Source organism: Papio anubis, chromosome 2 (genome assembly GCF_008728515.1).
Source record: "Papio anubis isolate 15944 chromosome 2, Panubis1.0, whole genome shotgun sequence".
Lineage (NCBI taxonomy): Eukaryota > Metazoa > Chordata > Mammalia > Primates > Cercopithecidae > Papio > Papio anubis.
The window spans coordinates 89,264,831-89,285,236 of NC_044977.1; the positions used below are offsets into that span (position 1 = coordinate 89,264,831).

The 20,406-nt window shown below is 44.6% G+C and overlaps 1 protein-coding gene across 12 annotated transcripts in view; it reads right to left on the bottom strand.

Annotated features, from left to right (window-relative positions):
- Positions 1-20,406, bottom strand: part of DOCK3 (dedicator of cytokinesis 3) — a 669,732-nt gene that overhangs the window by 43,658 nt on the left and 605,668 nt on the right. For 11 of the 12 annotated variants that reach the window (XM_031662807.1, XM_031662809.1, XM_031662806.1 and 8 more), the window contains 5 exons: positions 10,473-10,558; positions 7,701-7,727; positions 7,475-7,570; positions 2,317-2,377; positions 1,707-1,800 (listed from right to left, as the gene is read on the bottom strand). In XM_031662807.1, the coding sequence (XP_031518667.1) occupies positions 1,707-1,800; positions 2,317-2,377; positions 7,475-7,570; positions 7,701-7,727; positions 10,473-10,558 (364 nt within the window). The remainder of the gene's footprint in view (positions 1-1,706; positions 1,801-2,316; positions 2,378-7,474; positions 7,571-7,700; positions 7,728-10,472; positions 10,559-20,406) is intronic. The other variant, XM_031662805.1, reaches the window with a different exon arrangement.

Sequence of the window (20,406 nt, forward strand, 5' to 3'; positions counted from 1 at the left end):
GTTATGTAAAACAACAGCAGTGAAATACCACGGCTCCCTACATTCCGAGGGATGAGTCACACTGAATCACAGCCACGGCTCAGGGGCCTCATTACACAGTTTTCTCTCTTCTGTTCTATTTGTTCATTTTTAGTGGGCATCTCCTACTGGCAAGTTAATTAGTTCTAGCTTCTGTGCCTCTGCCTGGTTTTCAAGGTTCTACTCAAATCTACTCTCCATGACTATGAAGAATCTCATTTCTAACCATTTATTGACCCACTTCCAGCTTTAGCTAGGCCCACTTGCCTGTGTCCACTCTTTAGGCTCCTCCTCATCCTTGCCTCTTTGCCTGTGCCCTTGCCACTGGAACTTCCTGCCAAGGAATGTACACGCCTCCTCATGGGATCAGGAAGCCTTTTTTCTCTAGCGACAAGCCTTGTGGAACTCACGGCCTCCCTCTGGAGCTTAGGAAATCATGGAACGTCTTTTTCTTCCTTGCCTATATTATTTTCAGATGTCATTCCCTGAGCCATCAGAGACAAGGCTTAGCACTCTTTCTCTGTTAAAGTCCCTGACCCAGCCTCTCAGTCATGGCCCAGTTCCCCAGAAGTTTAGCAAATGCTTCTGCTGATACACAACATTTATTAAAGTCTTTCTCTTCACTGCCCTCTCAGAGGGTTGCTGGATCATGGGTGCAAGTGGATGCAGAGAATGGTAGACTCAGCCCAGTCATTTTATTAGTCAGCTGAATTTAAGATTCAAAGCCCAGTCATTTTAGATTTAATTATTGCCAAGCTGTGCTATCAGATAATATATCATCTATGCCAAACACTCTCTAACAGCTAGAGATAAAGAAGGAGGATTCTCTGTTTCTACAAATCTATCTAATTGCAATAGTGTTTGCAGAGAAGGATAGCTTAAATTTCCTGGTCTATCACACAAATTCAAGTCCTATCACCTAAGAGCTAAGACATAATGGCTGGTCACCACAGTGGAGAAAATGGTGGGGGGAACGATGGCATGTCAATCAGACAGGACACACACACATGCGCACAACCCCCTGATTCAGCGTGGTTCTCAGTAAACAGTTGTGACAGCCACTCTGAAATGCTTTAAAATTTGTTCTAGTTAGAAAAGGCCTTCATGTTGGATTAAATTGTAGATACAATGACAGGCCCTGTCCGGCCTGTCAAGAAGTCAGATGAACACTCTTCATACTCTGCACTGGGAGCGCAATGTGAGCCTGCTATGCAGCTGCAGGGTCTGAAGAACCTAGCCTGCAAGGAAGGTCTGCTAGTGAGTTCTGGAAGTTCCAGGGTTAGGGGGATATTCCTTTGTTATAACCTTAGCTCCAGCTTTGAAAGTCCTAAAAAAGGCTCTCTGTTCATAAGGAGTGACAGTTAGCTCAGGATGCTCTGAACCTGGTGCACCAGAATTTGGAGGTCACCCTTGAGACTTCAGAGGGGTGGACAGGAGGGAAGGAGAGTGAAACAGCCTCAAGTAGTGGAGGACATGGCACAAAGGCACAAGTGGAAGTTCTGCCTGCTTTCTCTCTACCATGTGCCACAAAGGAGTTGAGGGAAATGAGTGAGGTGAGGGGATAGCACAAGCCCCAACATTCTGCTGAGATCTGGCAGGCACCACCCTGAAGCCTTTCTCTGCCTATTGTACAAATCCCTTCAGTTTATCCTCATGGTCAGGCATGGCTCTCTCTTTTCCCCACTTACCTGTGTAGTTTTCGGCCTGCAAGTGCATGTCACAAAGCTTATGGATGTAGCGGATATACATTTCTTCCTTGTTTATCTCAGATTTGTAAAAATTCTATAATAAAGAGAAGGAAACACCTGTCAACTACCTGTGGAGGCCATAGCCAAGCTCTGGGCAGCTGGCCAAAGCCGTGGGTGTGCTGGGCAGGAGAGGGAGGGCAGGCTCCTGGAGGCAGACAGCACCAGAAGGAGAAAGCACCAGCCAGAAGGAACACCTGCTGTGGGTGGAACCACTGGCAGGTCTATGGGAGCCCTGGGTAGTGTGAAAGAGGAAAAGCATCAGGGCAGATCAGGAGTCAGGGTTGACTGTGAATTGGGGCATGTCAGAGTTAGTGGGTCCCTGCCAAGAGGCCAGGCTAGAGTTCGGTACAAAGAGAAGCTCGTTTCATTCCTTCCCCAAGTAGGAATGTGTCTGGGGAAGTGCAGGCCTCTAAGATACCAGTAACTGGGCTGATGTCCTGATTAAAACCCTCAGGCCTATAGCCATGTATTGTAGAAGGGCCAAGCCAATCACAACGCAGGACAGAAACCATTTCAGTAGGCAGAGAGGTCAGGGCCCATGTCCTCTCACCATCAGGTTAACAGTACAGCCAATCTTCTTATTCTCTGTTTCCTCTCCTTTCATGCAGTCCCTGGAAGAGACAGCACAGATGAGCACCAGATACGAAGTGGGGCCTTGAGACAACACATAGAACTGTACTATTACTGGGGCATTAGTATGACCAAATCCCATATTGAGATGGCCTCCAACAGGAACTGTTTCCATAGATGAGGAGTCTACTGTGAGCTCCTTCAGCTTTGGACCCACTCTCGGGGCTCAAATATCTCTTCAACTGAGCCTCTTATTCTGGTGGCAGAGCACAGACAGAGCCCAGAGCTACATCAGGGTATTAAGTGGCACTTACAAAGGTCCTTGGCACAAAAGGGCATATTAATTAAGTGAAAGGCCAAATCCTCAACTTCCCATAAAGGGAGGCACAGAATTCTCCTTAAAGGACAGGTTTCATTTTGTAGGAGTGCTGAATAGAAGCCAAGATCCTCCACTTCATGGCCCTAGCTTCAGGGCTCTGTACATGTTCACCACATAGTTGACATTTCTCCCTACGGTTTCCTTCCTGTGTACTAGTCTTTGGAGCCATCTATCACCAGAAGCAGCAGGTCTCGTGCTTAAAGCATCAGCCAGGACTGAGCTGCATTCATACCTAGCAGGGTCTGGGTATAGGAGGTATCAGGGATGGCCTGTGAGAGACAGGAAAATAGGAACACTGAGAATGGATCCTTTCCAAGATAGGGAGAGGGTTGGTCAAAGCCAAGCTCCTCTGGAAAGGAGCAGAAGCCTGGCACAAGGAGATGAAGGAGAATGAGAACCAGACTGGTGAATCCAGCAAGAAGTCTCCTATGCACACAGCCAGCCAGAGAGCCATCTGCCTGATGTGTCTCCTTCCATAGCAGCCCACACTGCTCTAGAGAAGATCTAGTTTCTTGTGCAGCTGTATATTAGCAGCTCTGGGGAAAAGCTGCAGAAAGGGGTTTATACAGATTTCTAGGGTCAGGTTGGAGAGTGTCTTTGGCTTTGCTCCACACTGACAGGCACAGGGCCCAGTGAAGAGCAGTACAGCTGGGAATGAGGGGCCCTAGGCCAAGTCACTGAGCCTCTGGATGGCCATTTGACAAACCCAGTTCTCCCCACCTTCCCATCATGCAGAGGAAGAACCCTGGGATGACTCCTTTGAAAGAAAAAGATGTTGAAAAACCATACTCCTCTCATGATATTTTGCAAAGCCAAATGTCCTTCCTGTGGAAGTCTCCAGTCAGAGTTGACAGGTTTGTGATGTTTGGAACCAAGGCCCTCCTTTCTTGAGGGGGGGGTTGACCTATCACCACATAAGACATTTGGTTCCTATGTAGCCAGACATGAGGGTCCTGAACATCCTTCTGCAGAACCTGTCCCTTTAGTGCTAGCAGGGCCAGGAAACTGCTCGACTTTTCAAGAGAAGTGAGCCTGAGGTCAGATGGCCAAGTTGTTCCAAGCAACCCACACAATGGTAGAAGGCATCTGTCTCCCCAGTAAGTTGGCCCCATGAAGGGCAGTGAGATCTTACCTCGCCACTTCAGCATTTAGTGTAGCTATAGGCAGGCATGTAGCTGTGCTACAGAATGGGGGGATGCTTAAGACAAGAGCACATTTCCCAGGAATTCTATTTCCATTTAGTGATTTGTATTTTCTATAAAGCATCTGAAACACTTACCAAGCATTAACTTCTGTTTGGCCATAACCAGAACTTCATAGCTAAGTCCCTTAAACAGAAAGGAACTGGCCTCAACACTGTGATACCAGGGGCATCCTATACACTTCTGTGCTCTATGACTGCTTCTCCTCTGCACTGCTGACAGCAGACTCTTTTTTGTGTAGCTTTGCATCACTTCTGTGTGGCTACTTCATGGTGGATGCCTTTTAAAGTTTGACTTAGGTGCAGCTGTTGCTTTCCCTCTTGCTCTTTCTCTGAAGGGTGAGCAGGGAAGACTCCTGAAAGAGGCTTCTGAAGCATCTGGCTCACCTGGGTAGTGGGCTGGCTGGGGACTACATCAGTGACCAGGCAGCCCTCATTGCAACCCGAGGGGTCTGGGAAAGGCAGGCTTCATAACCTTCAGTTGCCCGTTCCAGGTACAGGTTCCACTTTGAGCCACAAGGGCTTGGCAACTCTAGCTCTGTCCCTGTCTGTTCCAGGCACAAAGAAAACCCTTCTAGGGCCCTGCTTCCTATCCTGGGAAATATAGTTACTACCAGTGAGAATCTTCATGTTTGACACAGAGTGTCTGAAATTCACACAAAAGTTAAAGACATTGATATAAAAGCTGACGAGGTACTCCTTTGAGTATCTAAAGTTTTGCTAGTCTAACATTGAATCTTACATAACAAGTTCAGGTAATTCTACAGTACAATCTGTTGATTATGTTTAATCAATGTATATATTGTAAAACTCTGAACATTTATTTTTTTCCTTTTTGTTTGATGTCCTTTCCTTGAGTCATATCAACAACTATTTCCTTTTACTTTTTTTTTTTTTGAGACAGGGTCTCATTTTGTCACCCAGGCTGGAGTTCAGTGGCGCAATCTTGGCTCACTGCATCCTCCACCTCCCAAGATAAAGTGATTTGCCCACCTCAGTCTCCAAAATAGCTAGGACCACAGGTGCATGCCACTACACCTGGCTACTTTTCCAATTTTTCATAGAGATGGGGTTTCACCATATTGCCCAGGTTGGTCTTGAACTCCTGAGCTCAAGCAATTTGCCTGCCTTGGTCTCCCACAGTGTTGGGATTACAGGCATGTGCCATTGTGCCTGGCCAATAACTCTTTTCTTAGTAAGTTCTTGAACTAACTGCATTGAGGTAGAGGAAAAGAGTTGCTTGGTTTCTGCATGGTCTTTCCAACAAGTTTATCACTCATTATTTACTCTGTACCTGCCAGGAGCCAGCCCCCATACAGGAGAACAGGGAGATAAGGACAAGGTTCCTATCCTCAAGGAGCTGGTCCTCTTTTGTAAGGTAAGACAGAAAGATGATAAATGATCATAATTCAATGTGTGCACAGACAGGTAAGCTCCTGGCTTGGGAAAGCTTCCTTAATAGGGGTGAGTTGGAAGACCACTCTTGGGAGAGAACACAGCATATAGAGAAACCTAAGGGAAAATACAAGTGGTTAAGTGGTGACAACATGGAGAAAGAGACAGGGCATGGTTCTTGAGTCAGCTAGATCTGGATTCAGATCCTAGCAGTGGTACCTCTTAGTTTCTCCTCATGGATAAAAAGAATGAGGATGCTTATAGGATTAGAGAAAATGTATGTAGACCACTCAAGTGGTGGATTTTCAATAGACAGGGTCCATCATCAACATTATGCTGTTTCCTTTCACGTTAGCAAGGAGCAACACTGGGAGACTGGGGTGTAGGGCATGAGTACTGGGGACTAGCAGAAGATTGGTCTGGAGAAGTGAGCAAAGGCCAGTGATGCCATATTAAGGATTTTGGACTTTTTGTAGATACCACCACCGAGACAAGAAATAGAGAATGAAGTTGGTTTTGGGCATGAGTTTGAGCAGCTTGTAGAAGGTAGCTAAAGAAATCAAACAGGCAACTAGAACAAGGCCTTGGAGCCTAAGAAATTATTTTCTGCTCCTTCGTTAGGACACGGTGAATAAAACCAAACTTTAGAAAATGTTTTGGTAAGGGGGAGGTGCAGCGCTTTGTTCACCTCTCTTCCCTTTCTAGTTGTAGCCGCAGGAGAAGCTACGGACCTGGTGTGAACAAAGAAGTCTCTTGCTGTAAAAGGGGCCCCAAGGCCAGCTTTGAACTTGAAAGGCCCAGGAAAAATGGCCTGAAGTTCACACAAGCATAGCTGTGCTACAGAATGGGGGGATGCTTAAGACGAGAGCACATTTCTCAGGAATTCCATTTCCATATCCAGGCCAGTGCATTGGACACCTGAGTCTTTTGCACAGCAGCACCTTCTACTTCAGCAGCAACTGGAGCCAGGCTTAACTCTCCTATTTCCTGATCCATGAGCTCAAAATGCTCTCCTCATTTGGCATTTGCACAGCTTATAGCACAGAGAAGGCAACTATTGCTTGGAGCTGGGTTTCATTTATCATTTCTCCTCACCTTCCTCCAGGCTCCCAAAAGGTACCTTTAGCCATCACCTGAACCCTGCTGAGAGAATGATTAAGGCTGCAGTTGTGGTTTCATTGTCATGTTTGGACTAATTCGAAAGCCATGATACAACTGAGAAGGCAGACTTTCATTAAGAAATTCTAATTCTGGCTGGGCGCAGCAGCTCAGGCCTGTAATCTCAGCACTTTGGGAGGTCAGGTGGGAGGATCACTTGAGCCCAGGAATTTGAGACCAGCCTGGGCAACACAGTGGGACCTTGTCGCTACAAAAACAAAAAACAAAAACCAAAAAACAAAAAATTAGCCGGGCATGGTGGCATGGGCTTGTAGCCTCAGCTACTCCGGAGACTGAGGTGGGAGGACAGCTTGAGCCTAGGACTTCGAGGCTGCAGTGAGCCATGATTGCCCTCCAGTCTGGGTGACAAAGCAAGACTGTCTTCAAAAAAAAAAAAAAATTCTTATTTCACATGAACTCCCAGACTGAACATAATATGAAGATCTCTGAGCTCCAGGCTGTTTCCTCTAATCTATTCTGGCCATGACCAGGGGACAGAAATAAATAGACTTTAGACAAAGAATATAGGCATTGAAAAGTGGGGTCCCTAGTCCCTGGAAAAGCCAACTTCATGTCCTCTAGGTGATACTTCTCTGCTCATCTGCCATATGGTTCGGAGGAAAGTCTGCACTAAGGACCTATAGCTGTTCCCTGCCCTGCTCTGGAGATAGCTTTACTCTTCCCTCTTGCTGTGCCCACTCCTCTGAGCCTTAACCCTTCTGGATGGAAGGCCAGATGACTACATATCCCCAAGATCCCTCCTGGGTACATGTGCCCACATTTTAGCGGGGAATCCCAGGAGGCCCTAGCCTACCCCTGGGAAAAGTCTCTGTCTCTGTCTCTTCTTGGTCATCAGCAGATTCCTACTGACTGGTGATGGCACCCAATATCACAACAGTGCTCCCCATGAAGGGCACAAGGTCTCAGTTTTCAGGTCAGGGGGATTCCCTTGCTAGAGAGAGTATCCTGACAAAAGAAGAGGTGAGCGGGCGGCTGAGAAGATACCTGTAGTCAAGAAGACGTTCCATGAGGCGGGTGACTGAGGTCACAAAGGAAATGCCGGTCTCACGCCATGTTTCTTGTTCAACCTTCTCCAACAGGCTATTGGTGGAGGGGTGGAGAAAGCAAACACAATTCATGAGCCTTCCCCTGGGCACAAGAGTGAAGTCCAAGAGCCCATGGAGGCTGTGATGGATCTGGAGACAGCAGACTTACCACACTGCAGTCTTACCTGGGGTAGGGCCCAAACAGCTGGGTTCTACTCCATGCAGCAGAAAGCAAAGACAAGGAGGTTACTGAACTGGCAGCAACAAATGAAAACATGTCTTCTATTTCCATGTACAAGTTCCTAAGGATGCCACTGAGGAGGAGGGGAGGGAGGGGCTCGGCTCCAGCCACCTTAGGCATACACTGTAACTACCTTCTGTTCTGAAGGAGTAGTTGAACAAGAGCCCACTGAGGGATAAGCCTGGCTTTGCCAATGGCTGACTGTCTTTATCACTGCCCAGAGTCATCCTCAGCAAACATACAAACCAAGCTCTGTTTTTCAAAATTTTAATTTTTCTTTTTTAAGATGGGGTCTTGCTATGTTGCCCAGTCTGGTCTTGAACTCCTAGCCTCAAGTGATTCTCCTGCCTCGGCCTCCCAAAGTGTTTGGATTATGGGCATGAGCCACCGTACCCAGCCTAAACCCATCATCTTCATGGAAACTAAGGGAAAGATTCTCATTAGTCTTGGGGCCCCAAAATAAGGGAAAGTGAGCAAGTCCAGGAGCTATACTTGGCCATCCTACTGTTGCAGGGAATGCTCCCAAGCAAAATGTGCCAGAGCCAGGAGCTAAATGCCCAGGTTCTTTTCTTACTTGACAACCTCATGCTCCTGGTACCTCAGGGCAGCCCCTGGCTTCTCCAAAAGCCTGGCTTCTGAGATCCTCTGCCATCCCACAGGTCTTTCCTAAGGGACAATGACTTGAACTCTTTCGGCTCGCTCCAGTGATGAGCCATCCTTCACTCCATACAATTTTATTCCTGATTCCTTTCCACACTGTTCCTTGCTCTCTAAGGTCATGAGAGTCACCTGGGGTGGCACACCCAGCTAGGGGTCTAGCACTGGGTACTCAAACCCACAGCCTGACTGCTGTTAATGCTGCTGCTACAATGATGACCGTCTCCTTGCACAGAGCATACTGCCTAGGCCAGGCTTCTGGGAAAGTGAGGGTTCTCCAGGTAACTCCTGTTGTTAGAGAAGGTTAAGAACACTGAATCTGACTTCTGCGGCTTTATCCATTGAGAAATGTACCAGCATTTTTCAACTGTGTTCTGCAGAGGTCTCTGTCCTAGAGGACAGGTGGAAATGTTCTGTGAGCACACAAGCATGGGAAATTGGGAAATGCTGATCGCTATACCCTCCTGTTGGAGATTTTTCATATCCTTTTTTTTTTTTTTTTTTTGAGATGGGGTCTTGCTGTGTTGCTCAGGATAATCTCGAACTCCCGGGCTCAAGCAATCCTGCCACCTTAGCCTCCCAAGTAGCTGGGATTACAGGTAAGTACCACTGCACCCAGCTCATATCCTTTTGCACAATAAAGTCTTTGAGAAGTCCTAATAAAGAGGCTTGTTCAATTTTGCTTAGTTGAATCTTTTCTAAACTAATTCACCCATGATTTACATTTTTTTTTTTAGCTTCCAAAAACACAAATTTGAAAATGCTGCTCCATGTTATGAGTGGTTCTCAGTTCTTAGACTGTTTTAAAAGAGCTTATAAACATGATTTGGTCAGGTAACTAGTAATTGCAGATTATTTTTGTACTTTTTCCTTTGTAGCAGTCATTTGTTAGCGGCCAAGGAACACTGCCTTGTTTCCACAATTAGACAAATCTTCGGCTAAAAAAGAAATACTAAAGGATGTATTCATTTTCACAAATTAAAATTATTTAAATTTAAAATAAATTTACATTTTACCTCATGACTCCTCAAGAAACAAAGTGGGCATGGTATAGCGGAAAGACTCCCCCATCTGGAAATTAGAAGATCTGGGCCCTCCTTCCAGAGCTGTCTGTTACTGATGACACAACTGAGGGCATGCTGCCACTTCCCTGAGCCCAGTTCTTTATTTCTCAAGTGGGAGGGAAGATAATTTCTACTCTGCACACCTTGCAGGTATGTTGTGAGGATCAAATAAGGTAAGAAATGCCAACACATTTTGCACACTGGAAAGTTCTAAGCAAATGGATAGTATTATTCCTGAAAAAATACGCTAGAGGTTTGTTTTCAAAATGGAACTAAAACAAAGAACATCTCAAAGTTGGACATAAGTACAACAGGGAGGGTATTCTAGAGCTGTAAATATCTTAAGATTTCATTTTTTAGGAAGATAAAATAGCAACATCACTATCTACTTGGGAGGGCCATAGTTCCCCTGGGTCTCTCTTCAGGTCTCTTTGCCTCCATCAACTTAAGCCAGAAACCATGGAATGGAGGACCCAGAAGAACCCTGACATCATTCAGTACAACCATCTCATTCCACAAACATGAAAACTGGCCTGGAAAGAGTGTTGCAGCTTGTTCAAGAGCTCACTGCAATGTTTTTCAAGCTGACTGTACTAACTTACCAAGCAGGGCAATCAGGAACCTGTCTCTCAAAGGAGGATTTATCCCCCACCTTGAAATGCCAGCATTGAGCCCAGAACTGAGTCTCCATGAACTGTCTGCCCCCCATCCAGATGCAGTGCACGTTATGAAGACAAACAATGATCCTTTTCCTTTCAGCAAATCTAGGAGCTCAGAGGTTACCTGTTTTCTATCTTTTCAGTCAACTATGGGAATCCCTGAAAGAGCCTGGTTTCTTGGTGACAGAAGTTGAGCATTGCTACCATCAGGAACAACCCAGGTCTCTCTTGATAACCAAACTCTAAAGCCTGCCAGTGCAGTTGCAAACTCTACTTTTCATTGGCCCACTTCATCCCATCCCCCATTGTGATGTGCCTGGGGCTGGAGCAGCTTACAGTAGGCTGAAGAGCTCCCTGTAGCTCTCGTCACCTTTCCCTTCTGATACCATGCTGTCCAGCTTGTCAATCAACTCGGCCTCCACCTAGAAGGAAGCAGAAACTTCATAAACCTGAGATGACCTCAGAAGAAGAATGGGAAATCCAGTTCCTGTGGTGGGTGAGGATGGCGGTAAACTACTTCCTGATTCTGTCCTTGTTCCAAAGAAATCCCAGGGAAGATAGTATCTTACCTATAGCACCAAGAAATCACTCTGCCTCCCCAAATCAAGAAGGCCTCCCACCCTAGTGGTCTGAAAAAGAGGTAGGACTTAAAAGTCTCAGGTACACTTTCCCATCTAAGGGCAAAAGGCAAGGATTCCCTACCGAGAAAAGTATTTTGGATTCAAAAGAGGGCTTTTTCAGATTTTTCCCCCCTTTAAAAACATTAATTCAAAATAATTTGTAGGCATAAAATACATTTGGTTAGAACTTTACCCTCTAGTCAGCCAGTCAAAAAAGATGCTTTCTGGGGAGCTTGTCCTCACTCTAATGGCTGGCATTAAATGGAGCTGAATGAGATTTGAGTGTTTCCTCCTGAGATTTTCCTTCAGGATAACAGGCTCCACTGTTTGTACCCACAGAACCTAGAGCCCTTGAGGCTGCTGTTCCTATCACTGGACCATCACTGGGCCCCTGCATTTGTTATTGGATACCTAAATCATAAGAAGCAAGACTATATTTGTTCCTACCCTGTGGATTTGCAAGGGCATTCAGCAGTACTCACTTTTCTTTTTTTAATTTAATTTAATTTTAACTTCAGGGGATACCTGTGCTTGACTGTTTGATTGTTGATTGATTGATACCTGTGCCAGGTTTGTTATGTGGGTAAACATGTGCCACAGTGGTTTGCTGCACCTATCAACCCATCACCTAGGTATTAAGCCTCAGATGCATTGGCTATTTATCCTAATCTCAGCCATTTTTCTAATAGGTCTCACTGGATTTACTCTGAGGTGAGAAACTGGTTGTAAGTGATATGATATAAAATTGTTTTAACCTTTTATTAACCTTTATTTATTTATTTTGAGATGGAGTCTCACTATGTCACCCAGGCTAGAGTGCACAGGTGTGATCTCAGCTCACTGCAACCTCCACCTCCCAGGTTCAAGCGATTCTCCTGCCTCAGCCTCCTGAGTAGCTGGAATTACAAGCATGCATCACCATGCCGGCTAATTTTTGTATTTTTAGTAGAGATAGGGTTTCACCATGTTGCCCAGGCTGGTATTGAATTCCTGACCTCAGATGATCCACCTGCGTCAGGCTCCCAAACTGCGGTCGAGCCATCGCGCTTGACCCCTTTATTAACCTTTAAACTATAGTACTGTGACATTATTTATTTAGTATTTAATATAAACAAAAAAGTCACAGCATGGCTGCATGAAATAATGTGCTATAAACAGAAGCCTTTCTCACTCTACAGAGAACAAAGAATCCTAAGGCTAAGAAATAATAAAAGAGTAACTGAATTAGTAAATTCAATGAAGGCAATTAGGGCCTCTGAAGTCCGATGACCGGAAAATGAGGCCTTTTTTTTTAAATAGTGGTCTGCTACATGGCCAGGGCAGGGATGAGTGAGTTGCTTGAATACACATTTGAGAAGAAGCAGAAAGTCTGAGACCCAGAGTCCTTAGGGATTGAAGCCCTCTCACTCTCTCTGTGTGGAGAAAAGGCATAAGCAGGGACTTGCCTGGGGTTATGTTACGTCAGGTAGAGCTGCATCTAGAAGCCAAAGTGGATTAGTCCCAGTTCAGAGCTTTTCTTGCTCACTGGGTCAACCTGCTGGCTAAAAGGCCCCCAAGAGAAGGGCCTGATTATAACAAGGGATCTCTCTTCACACATGGTGGTATAGGTAGATTGTGCCTTCAGAACACAGCAAAAAGGTGGGGAGGGGACCTGGAGCAGCAGAGCGTACAACAGTGTAAACAGGGTACAACAGTCCACTGGAATCTAAATGGTTCTCAAAATGGGTCTCTGGGCCAGCAGTAGCAGTTTCACCTGAGATCTTGTTAGAAATTAAAATTCTCAGGCCTCATCTAGTTTGTCGGATCAGAAACTCAGGGTGGGAGTGCACAAGCTGTGCTTTAATGAGTCTTCCACGTGCTTCTGAAACCTATTCAAGTGTTTTGAACTTTGTATTAGGCAAAGAAGCTGGTGATGGGGCTGGGCGTGGTGGCTCAGGCCTATAACCCAGCACTTTGGAAGGCTGAGGTGGGCAGATCAACTGAGGTCAGGAGTTTGAGACCAGCCTTACCAGCATGGTGAAACTCCATCTCTACTAAAAATATAAAAAAACTAGCCAGGTGTGGTGGCACCTTGCCTTAGTCCCAGCTACTCGGGAGGCTGAGGCAGGAGAATCACTTGAACCGAGGAGGTGGAGGTTGCAGTGAGCCAATATCATGCCGCTGTATTCCAGTCTGGGCAACAGAGTGAGATTCCATTTCAAAAAAAAAAAGCTGGTGATGGAAGGATATGGGAGACATGACTTAATCACCCCTACAGGAACAAGTTATTAAGAGAAATCTAGAAATCTAAAACATGGGACACTGAATATCAACACATGCAAAATCAACATCTCTAAGTCAAACAATAAGTTCTTCAAACATATTAGGTCATAATTAGTGACACTGACCATCAAGTTTGCAGTTACTTTTATTCCATAGAAACAATATTCCTGAAGTGACATCTTCATTCAACAAATATTTGTCCTGTGACATAATGATATACACAGTTCTAACATTTACCTCTCTAAGCCCAATTTTCTACGTTTGTGAAACAGGAATGGTGGTAACATTCCTCTTTGGTGTCACTGTGCCCTGGATCTGGGAAGTACTTAATAAATGCTAGTTTTGATTTTCATCTCTATGAGCCTACCATGTCCCAGGCACCATGGTGGGTTCTGAGATGTAAAAATGCACAAGAAATAATCCTGGTCCCTAAAAGCCCATCATCTGGCAGAGGCGGCAGGTAGGACAGCTGACACAGCTCAGCATGGTAATTGCTTAGATGGAACATACACAGAAAAGGTAGTCTGGATTTCAAAGAATTGTGCTATAAAAACTTAAGAAAGGTTTTTGACTCTTTGATCTAGTGATTACAGGTTGAGAAATTTACCTAAGAAAATAAGAATAAATGTTTTTGGCAATATTAACAACAAAAATTTGGAATGAACCTAAATTGCTAAAATTAGGGGCTGAGAGAGGTGGGTCATGACTGTAATCCCAGCGCTCTGGGAGACGGAGGTGGGTGGATCACATGAGGTCAGGAGTTTGAGACCAGCCTGACCAACACGGTGAAACCCCATCTCTGCTAAAAATACAAAAAAAATTAGCTGGGCATAATGGCGCACACCTGTAATCCCAGCTACTTGGGAGGCTGAGGCAGGAGAATCGCTTGAACCTGGGAGGAGGAGGTTGCAGTGAGCCAAGATCATGCCATTGCACTCTAGCCTGTACAATAAGAGGGAAACTCCATCAAAAAACAAACAAACAAACAAACAAAAGTCTGCAATCCCAGCACTTTGGGAGGCCCAGGTGGGCAGATCATGAGGTCAGGAGCTTGAGACCAGCCTGGTCAACATGGTGAAACCCAGTTTCTACTAAAACTATAAAAATTAGCCGGGCGTGGTGGCATGCACCTATAATCCCAGCTACTCAGGAGGCTGAGGCAGGAGAATCACGTGAACCCGGGAGGCAGAGGTTGCAGTAAGCTGAGATCATGCCGCTGCACTCCAGCCTGAGCAACAGAGCAAGACTCAGTCTCAAAATAAATAAATAAATTAATTAATTAAAAAAATTAAATTAGGAGCTTAACAAAACATGTTATGATCCAGCCATACAATGGAATACCATATAGCCTCTAAACTGATGGGGTAGTATAGGGGAGCATTAATTCACATGAAGAGGTAGTCATGACAAGTTGCTACCAAAAAAGGGAGATTACAAACCAATATATACAACACTTTCATTTTTTTGGCCATTTTTTTTTAATACTTTAGGTTCTGGGGTACATGGGCAGAATGGACAGTTTTGTTACATAAGTATACACATGCCATGGTGGTTTGCTGCACCCATCAACCTGTCATCTACATTAGGTATTTCTTCTAATGCTATCCCTCCCCCAGCCCCCCATCCCCTGACAGGCCCTGGTATGTGATGTTCCCCTCCCTGTGTCCATGTATTCTCATTGTTCAGCTCCCACTTATGAGTGAGAACATGCGGTGTTTGGTTTTCCGTTCTTTTATTAGTTTGCTGAGAATGATGGTTTCTGGCTTCATACATCTCCCTGCAAAGGACATGAACTCATCCTTTTTTATGGCTGCATAGTATTCCATGGTGTATATGTGCCAGATTTTCTTTATCCAGCCTATCATTGATGGGCATTTGGGTTGGTTCCAAGTCTTTGCTATTGTGAATAGTGCCACAATAAACATATGTGTGCATGTGTACAGTAGAATGATTTAGAATCCTTTGGGTATATAGCCAGTAATGTGATTACTGGGTCAAACGGTATTTCTGGTTCTAGATCCTTGAGGAATTGCCATACTATCTTCCACAATGGTTGAACTAATTTACACTCCCACCAACAGTGTAAAAGCGTTCCTATTTCTCCACATCCTCTCTTAGCACCTGTTGTTTCCTGACTTTTTAATGATTGCCATTCTAACTGGTGTGAGATGGTATCTCATTGTGGTTTTGATTTGCATTTCTCTAACGACCAGTGATGATGAGCTTTTTTACATATGTTTGTTGGTCGCATAAATATCTTCTTTTGAGAAGTGTCTGTTCATCTTCTTCACCCACTTTTTAATGGGGTTTTTTTTTTTCTTGTAAACTTGTTTAAGTTCTTTGTAGATTTTGGATGTTAGCCCTTGTCAGATGGATAGATTGCAAAAATTTTCTCCCTTTCTGTAGGTTGGCTGTTCACTCTGATGATACTGTCTTTTGCTGTGCAGAAGCTCTTTAGTTTAATTAGATTCTATTTGTCAATTCTGGCTCTTGTTGCCATTTCTTTTGGTGTTTTAGTCATGAAGTCTTTGCCCATGCCTATGTCCTGAATGGTACTGCCTAGGTTTTCTTCTAGGGTTTTTAAGGTTTTAGGTCTTACATTTAAAGTCTTTAATTCATCTTGAGTTAATATTTGTATAAGGTGTAAGGAAAGGGTCCAGTTTCAGCTTTCTGCATATGGCTAGCCAGTTTTCCCAACACCATTTATTAAATAGGGAATCCTTTCCCCATTGCTTCTTTTTGTCAGGTTTGTCAAAGATCAGATGGTTGTAGATGCATGTTGTTATTTCTGAGGCCTCTGTTCTGTTCCATTGGTCTGTATATCTGTTTTGGTACCAGTACCATGCTGTTTTGGTTGCTGTAGCATTGTAGTATAGTTTGAAGTCAGGTAGCATGATGCCTCCAGTTTTTCTTTTTGCCTAAGATTATCTTGGCTATGCAGACTCTTTTGGTTCCACATGAAATTTAAAGTAGTTTTTTCTAATTCTGTGAAGAAAGTCAATGGTAGCTTGATGGGGATAGCATAGAATCTATAAATTAGTTTGGGCAGTATGGCCACTTCATGATATTGACTCTTCCTATCCATGAGCATGGAATGTTTTTCCATTTGTTTGCATCCTCTCTTATTTCCTTGAGCAGTGGTTTGTAGTTCTCCTTGAAGGGGTCCTTTGCATCCCTTGTAATTTGTATTCCTAGGTATTTTATTCTCTTTGTAGCAATTGCGAATGGGAGTTCACTCACGTTTTGGCTGTTTGTCTCTTATTGGTGTATAGGAATGCTTGTGAATTTTGCACACTGATTTTGTATTTTGGGACTCTGCTGAAGTTGCTTATCAGCTTAAGGAGATTTTGGGCTGAGACTATGGGGTTTTCTACATATACAATCATGTCATCCACCAACAGAGACAATTTGACTTCCTCTATTCCTATCTGAATACCCTTCATTTCTTTATCTTGCTTGATCACCCTGGCCAGAACTTCCAATACTATACTGAATAGGAGTGGTGAGAGAGGGCATCCTTGTCTTATGCTGGTTTTCAAAGGGAATGCTTCCAGTTTTTGCCCATTCAGTTATGATACTGGCTGTGGGTTTGTCATAAATAGCTCTTATTATTCTATTTTGTTGATCTTTTCATAAAACCAGCTCCTGGATTCACTGATTTCTTGAAGAGTTTTTGTGTGTCTCTATCTCCTTCAGTTCTGCTCTGATCTCAGTTAACTATTTCTTGTCTTCTGTTAGATTTTGAATTTGTTTGCTCTTGCTTCTCTAGTTCTTTTAATTGTGATGTTAGAGTGTCAATTTTAGATCTTTCCTGCTTTATCTTGTGGGCATTTAGTGCTATAAATTTCCCTCTACACACAGCTTTAAATGTGTCCCAGAGATTCTGGTACATTGTGTCTTTGTTCTCATTGGTTTCAAAGAACATCTTTATTTCTGCCTTCATTTCGTTATTAACCTAGTAGTCATTCAGGAGCAGGTTGTTCAGTTTCCATGTAGTTGTGCAGTTTTGAGTGAGTTTCTTAATCTGTGGTCTGAGAGAGTGTTATGATTTCCATTTTCTTGCATTTGCCAAGGCGTGTTTTACTTTCAATTATGTGGTCAATTTTAGAGTATGTGCAATGTGGTGTTGAGAAGAATGTATATTCTGTTGATTTGGGGTGGAGAGTTCTGTAGATGTCTATTAGGTCCACTTGGTCCTGAGCTGAGTTCAAGTCCTGAATATCCTTGTTAATTTTCTGTCTCATTGATCTGTCTAATATAGACAGTGGGGTGTTAAAGACTCCCACTATTATTGTGTGGGAGTCTAAGTTTCTTTGTAGTTTTCTAAGAACTTGCTTTATGAATCTGGGTGCTCCTGTATTGGGTGCATATATATTTAAGATAGTTAGTGCTTCTTATTGCATTGATCGTTTTACCATTATGTAATGCCGTTCTTTGTCTCTTTTGATCTCTGTTGGTTTAAAGTCTGTTTTATCAGAGATTAGGATTGCAACCCCTGCTTTTTTTTTTTTGCTTTCCATTTGCTTGGTAAATATTCCTCCATGCCTTTATTTTGAGCCCATGTGTGTCTTTGCATGGGAGATGGGTCTCCTGAATACAGCACACTGATGGGTCTTGACTCTTTATCCAATTTGCCAGTCTGTTGTCTTTTAATTGGGGCATTTAGCCTATTTACATTTAGGGTTAATATTGTCATGTGTGAATTTGATCCTGTTATTATGATGCTAGCTAGGTATTAGCTAGAAACTAGCTAGCTAGTTTCTTCATAGTGTTGACGGTCTTTACAATTTGGTATGTTTTTGCAGTGGCTGGTACCAGGTTATTCCTTTCCATGTTTAGTACTTCCTTCAGGAACTCTTGTAAGGCAGGCCTGGTGGTGACAAAATCTCTCCACATGTGCTTGTCTGTAAAGGATTTTATTTCTCCTTTGCTTATGAAGCTTAGTTTGACTGGATATGAAATTCTTGAAAATTCTTTTCTTTAAGAATGTTGGCTGGGCGTGGTGGGTCACGCCTGTAATCCCAGCACTTTGGGCGGCTGAGGTGGGCAGATCATGAGGTCAGGAGATTGAGACCATCCTGGCTAACATGGTGAAACACCGTCTCTACTAAAAATACAAAAAAATTAGCTGGGTGTAGTGGTGGGCACTTGTAGTCCCAGCTACTCGGGAGGCAGAGGCAGGAGAATGGCATGAACCCAGGAGGCGGAATTTGTAGTGAGCCGAGATCGCACCACTGTACTCTAGCCTGGGCGACCAAGTGAGACTCAGTCTCAAAAAAAAAAAGTTGAATATTGGCCCCCACTCTCTTCTGGCTTGTAGGGTTTCTGCAGATAGATCAGCTGTTGGTCTGATGGGCTTTCCTTTGTGGGTAACCTGACCTTTCTCTCTGGCTGTCCTTAACATTTTTCCCTTCATTTCAACCTTGGTGAATCTGATGATTATGTGTTTTGGGGTTGCTCTTCTCAAGGAGTATATTTGTGGCATTCTCTGGATTTCCTGAATTTGAATGTTGGCCTGTCTTGCTAGGTTGGGGAAGTTCTGCTGGATAATATCCTGAAGAGTGTTTTCCAACTTGGTTCCATTCTCCTCATCACTTTCAGGTACACCAATCAAACATAGATTTGGTCTTTTCACAAAGTCCTATATTTCTTGGAGGCTTTGTTCATTCCTTTTCATTTTTTTTTTCTCTAATCTTGTCTTCTTGCTTTATTTTATTAAGTTGATCTTCAATCTCTGATATCCTTTCTTCTGCTTGATCAATTTGGCTATTGATACTTGTGCATGCTTCATGAAGTTCTTGTGCTGTGTTTTTCAGCTCCATCAGGTCATTTATGTTCTTCTCTAAACTGGTTATTCCAGTAGCAATTCGTCTAACCTTTATTCAAGGTTCTTAGCTTCCTTGCATTGGGTTAGAACATGCTCCTTTAGCTTGGAGGAGTTTGTTATTACCCACCTTCTGAAGCCTACCTCTGTCTATTCATCAAATTCATTCTCCATCCAGGTTTGTTCCCCTGCTGGCTAAGAGTTGTGATTCTTTGGAGGAGAAGAGGTGTTCTGGTTTTTGGAATTTTCATTGTCTTTGCAGTATTTTCTCCCCATCTTCATGGATTTATCTACCGTTGGTCTTTGATATTCGTGATCTTCTGATGGGGTCTCTGAATGGACGTCCTTTTTGTTGATGTTGATGCTATTCCTTTCTGTTTGTTAGTTTTTCTTCTGCCAGTCCCCTCTGCTGCAGGTCAGATGGAGTTTGCTGGACGTCTACTCCAGACCCTGTTTGCCTGGGTATCACCAGCAGAGGCTGCAGAACAGCAGATTGCTGCCTGTTCATTCCTCTGGAAGCTTTGTCCCAGAGGGGCACCTGCCAGATGCCAGCCAGAGCTCTCCTGTATGAGGTATCTGTTGGCCCCTAATGGGTGGTGTCTCCCAGTCAGGAGACATGGGGGTCAGGGTCAGGGACCCACTTGAGGAGGCAGTCTGACCCTTAGCAGAGCTCGAACGCTATGCTGGGAGATTTGCTGCTCTCTTCAGAGCCATCAGGCAGAGACGTTTAAGTCTGCCGAAGCTCCGCCCACAGCTGCCCCTTTCCCCAGGTGCTCTGTCCCAGGGAGATGGGGGTTTTATCTATAAGCCCCTGACTGGGGCTGCTGCCTTTTTTTCAGAGATGCCCTGCCCAGAGAAGAGGCATCTAGAGAGGCATTCTGGTCGCAGCGGCCTTGCTGAGCTGTGGTGGGCTGCATCCAGTTCAAACTTCCTGGCGGCTTTGTTTCCACTGTGAGGGTAAAACCACCTACTCAAGCCTCAGCAATGGCAGAAGCCCCTCTCCCAACCAAGCTTGAGTGTACCAGGTTGGCCTCAGACTGCTGTGCTGGGAGTGAGAATTTCAAGCCAGTGGATTTTAGCTTGCTGGGCTCCGTGGTGATGGGATGCACTGAGGCAGACCCCTTGGCTCCCTGGCTTCAGCCCCCTTTCCAGGGGAGTGAAGAGTTCTGTCTCACTGGTGTTCCAGGCACCCCTGGGGTATGAAAAAAAACAAAAACAAAAACAAACTGCAACTAGCTCGGTGTCTGCCCAAAGGGCCGCCCAGTTTTGTGCTTGAAACCCAGGGCCCTGATGGTGTAGGCACTGGAGGGAATCTCCTGGTGTGCGGGTTGCAAAGACCACGGGGAAAGTGCAGTATCTAGGCCGGACTGCACCGTTCACAGTCCCTCATGGCTTCCCTTGGCTAGGGAAGGGAATTCCCTGACCCCTTGTGCTTCCCGGGAGAGGTGACACCCCACCCTGCTTTGGCTCACCCTCTGAGGGCTGCATCCACTGTTCAACCAGTCCCAATGAGATGAGCTGGGTACCTCAGCTGGAAATGTAGGAATCACCCGCCTTCTGTGTT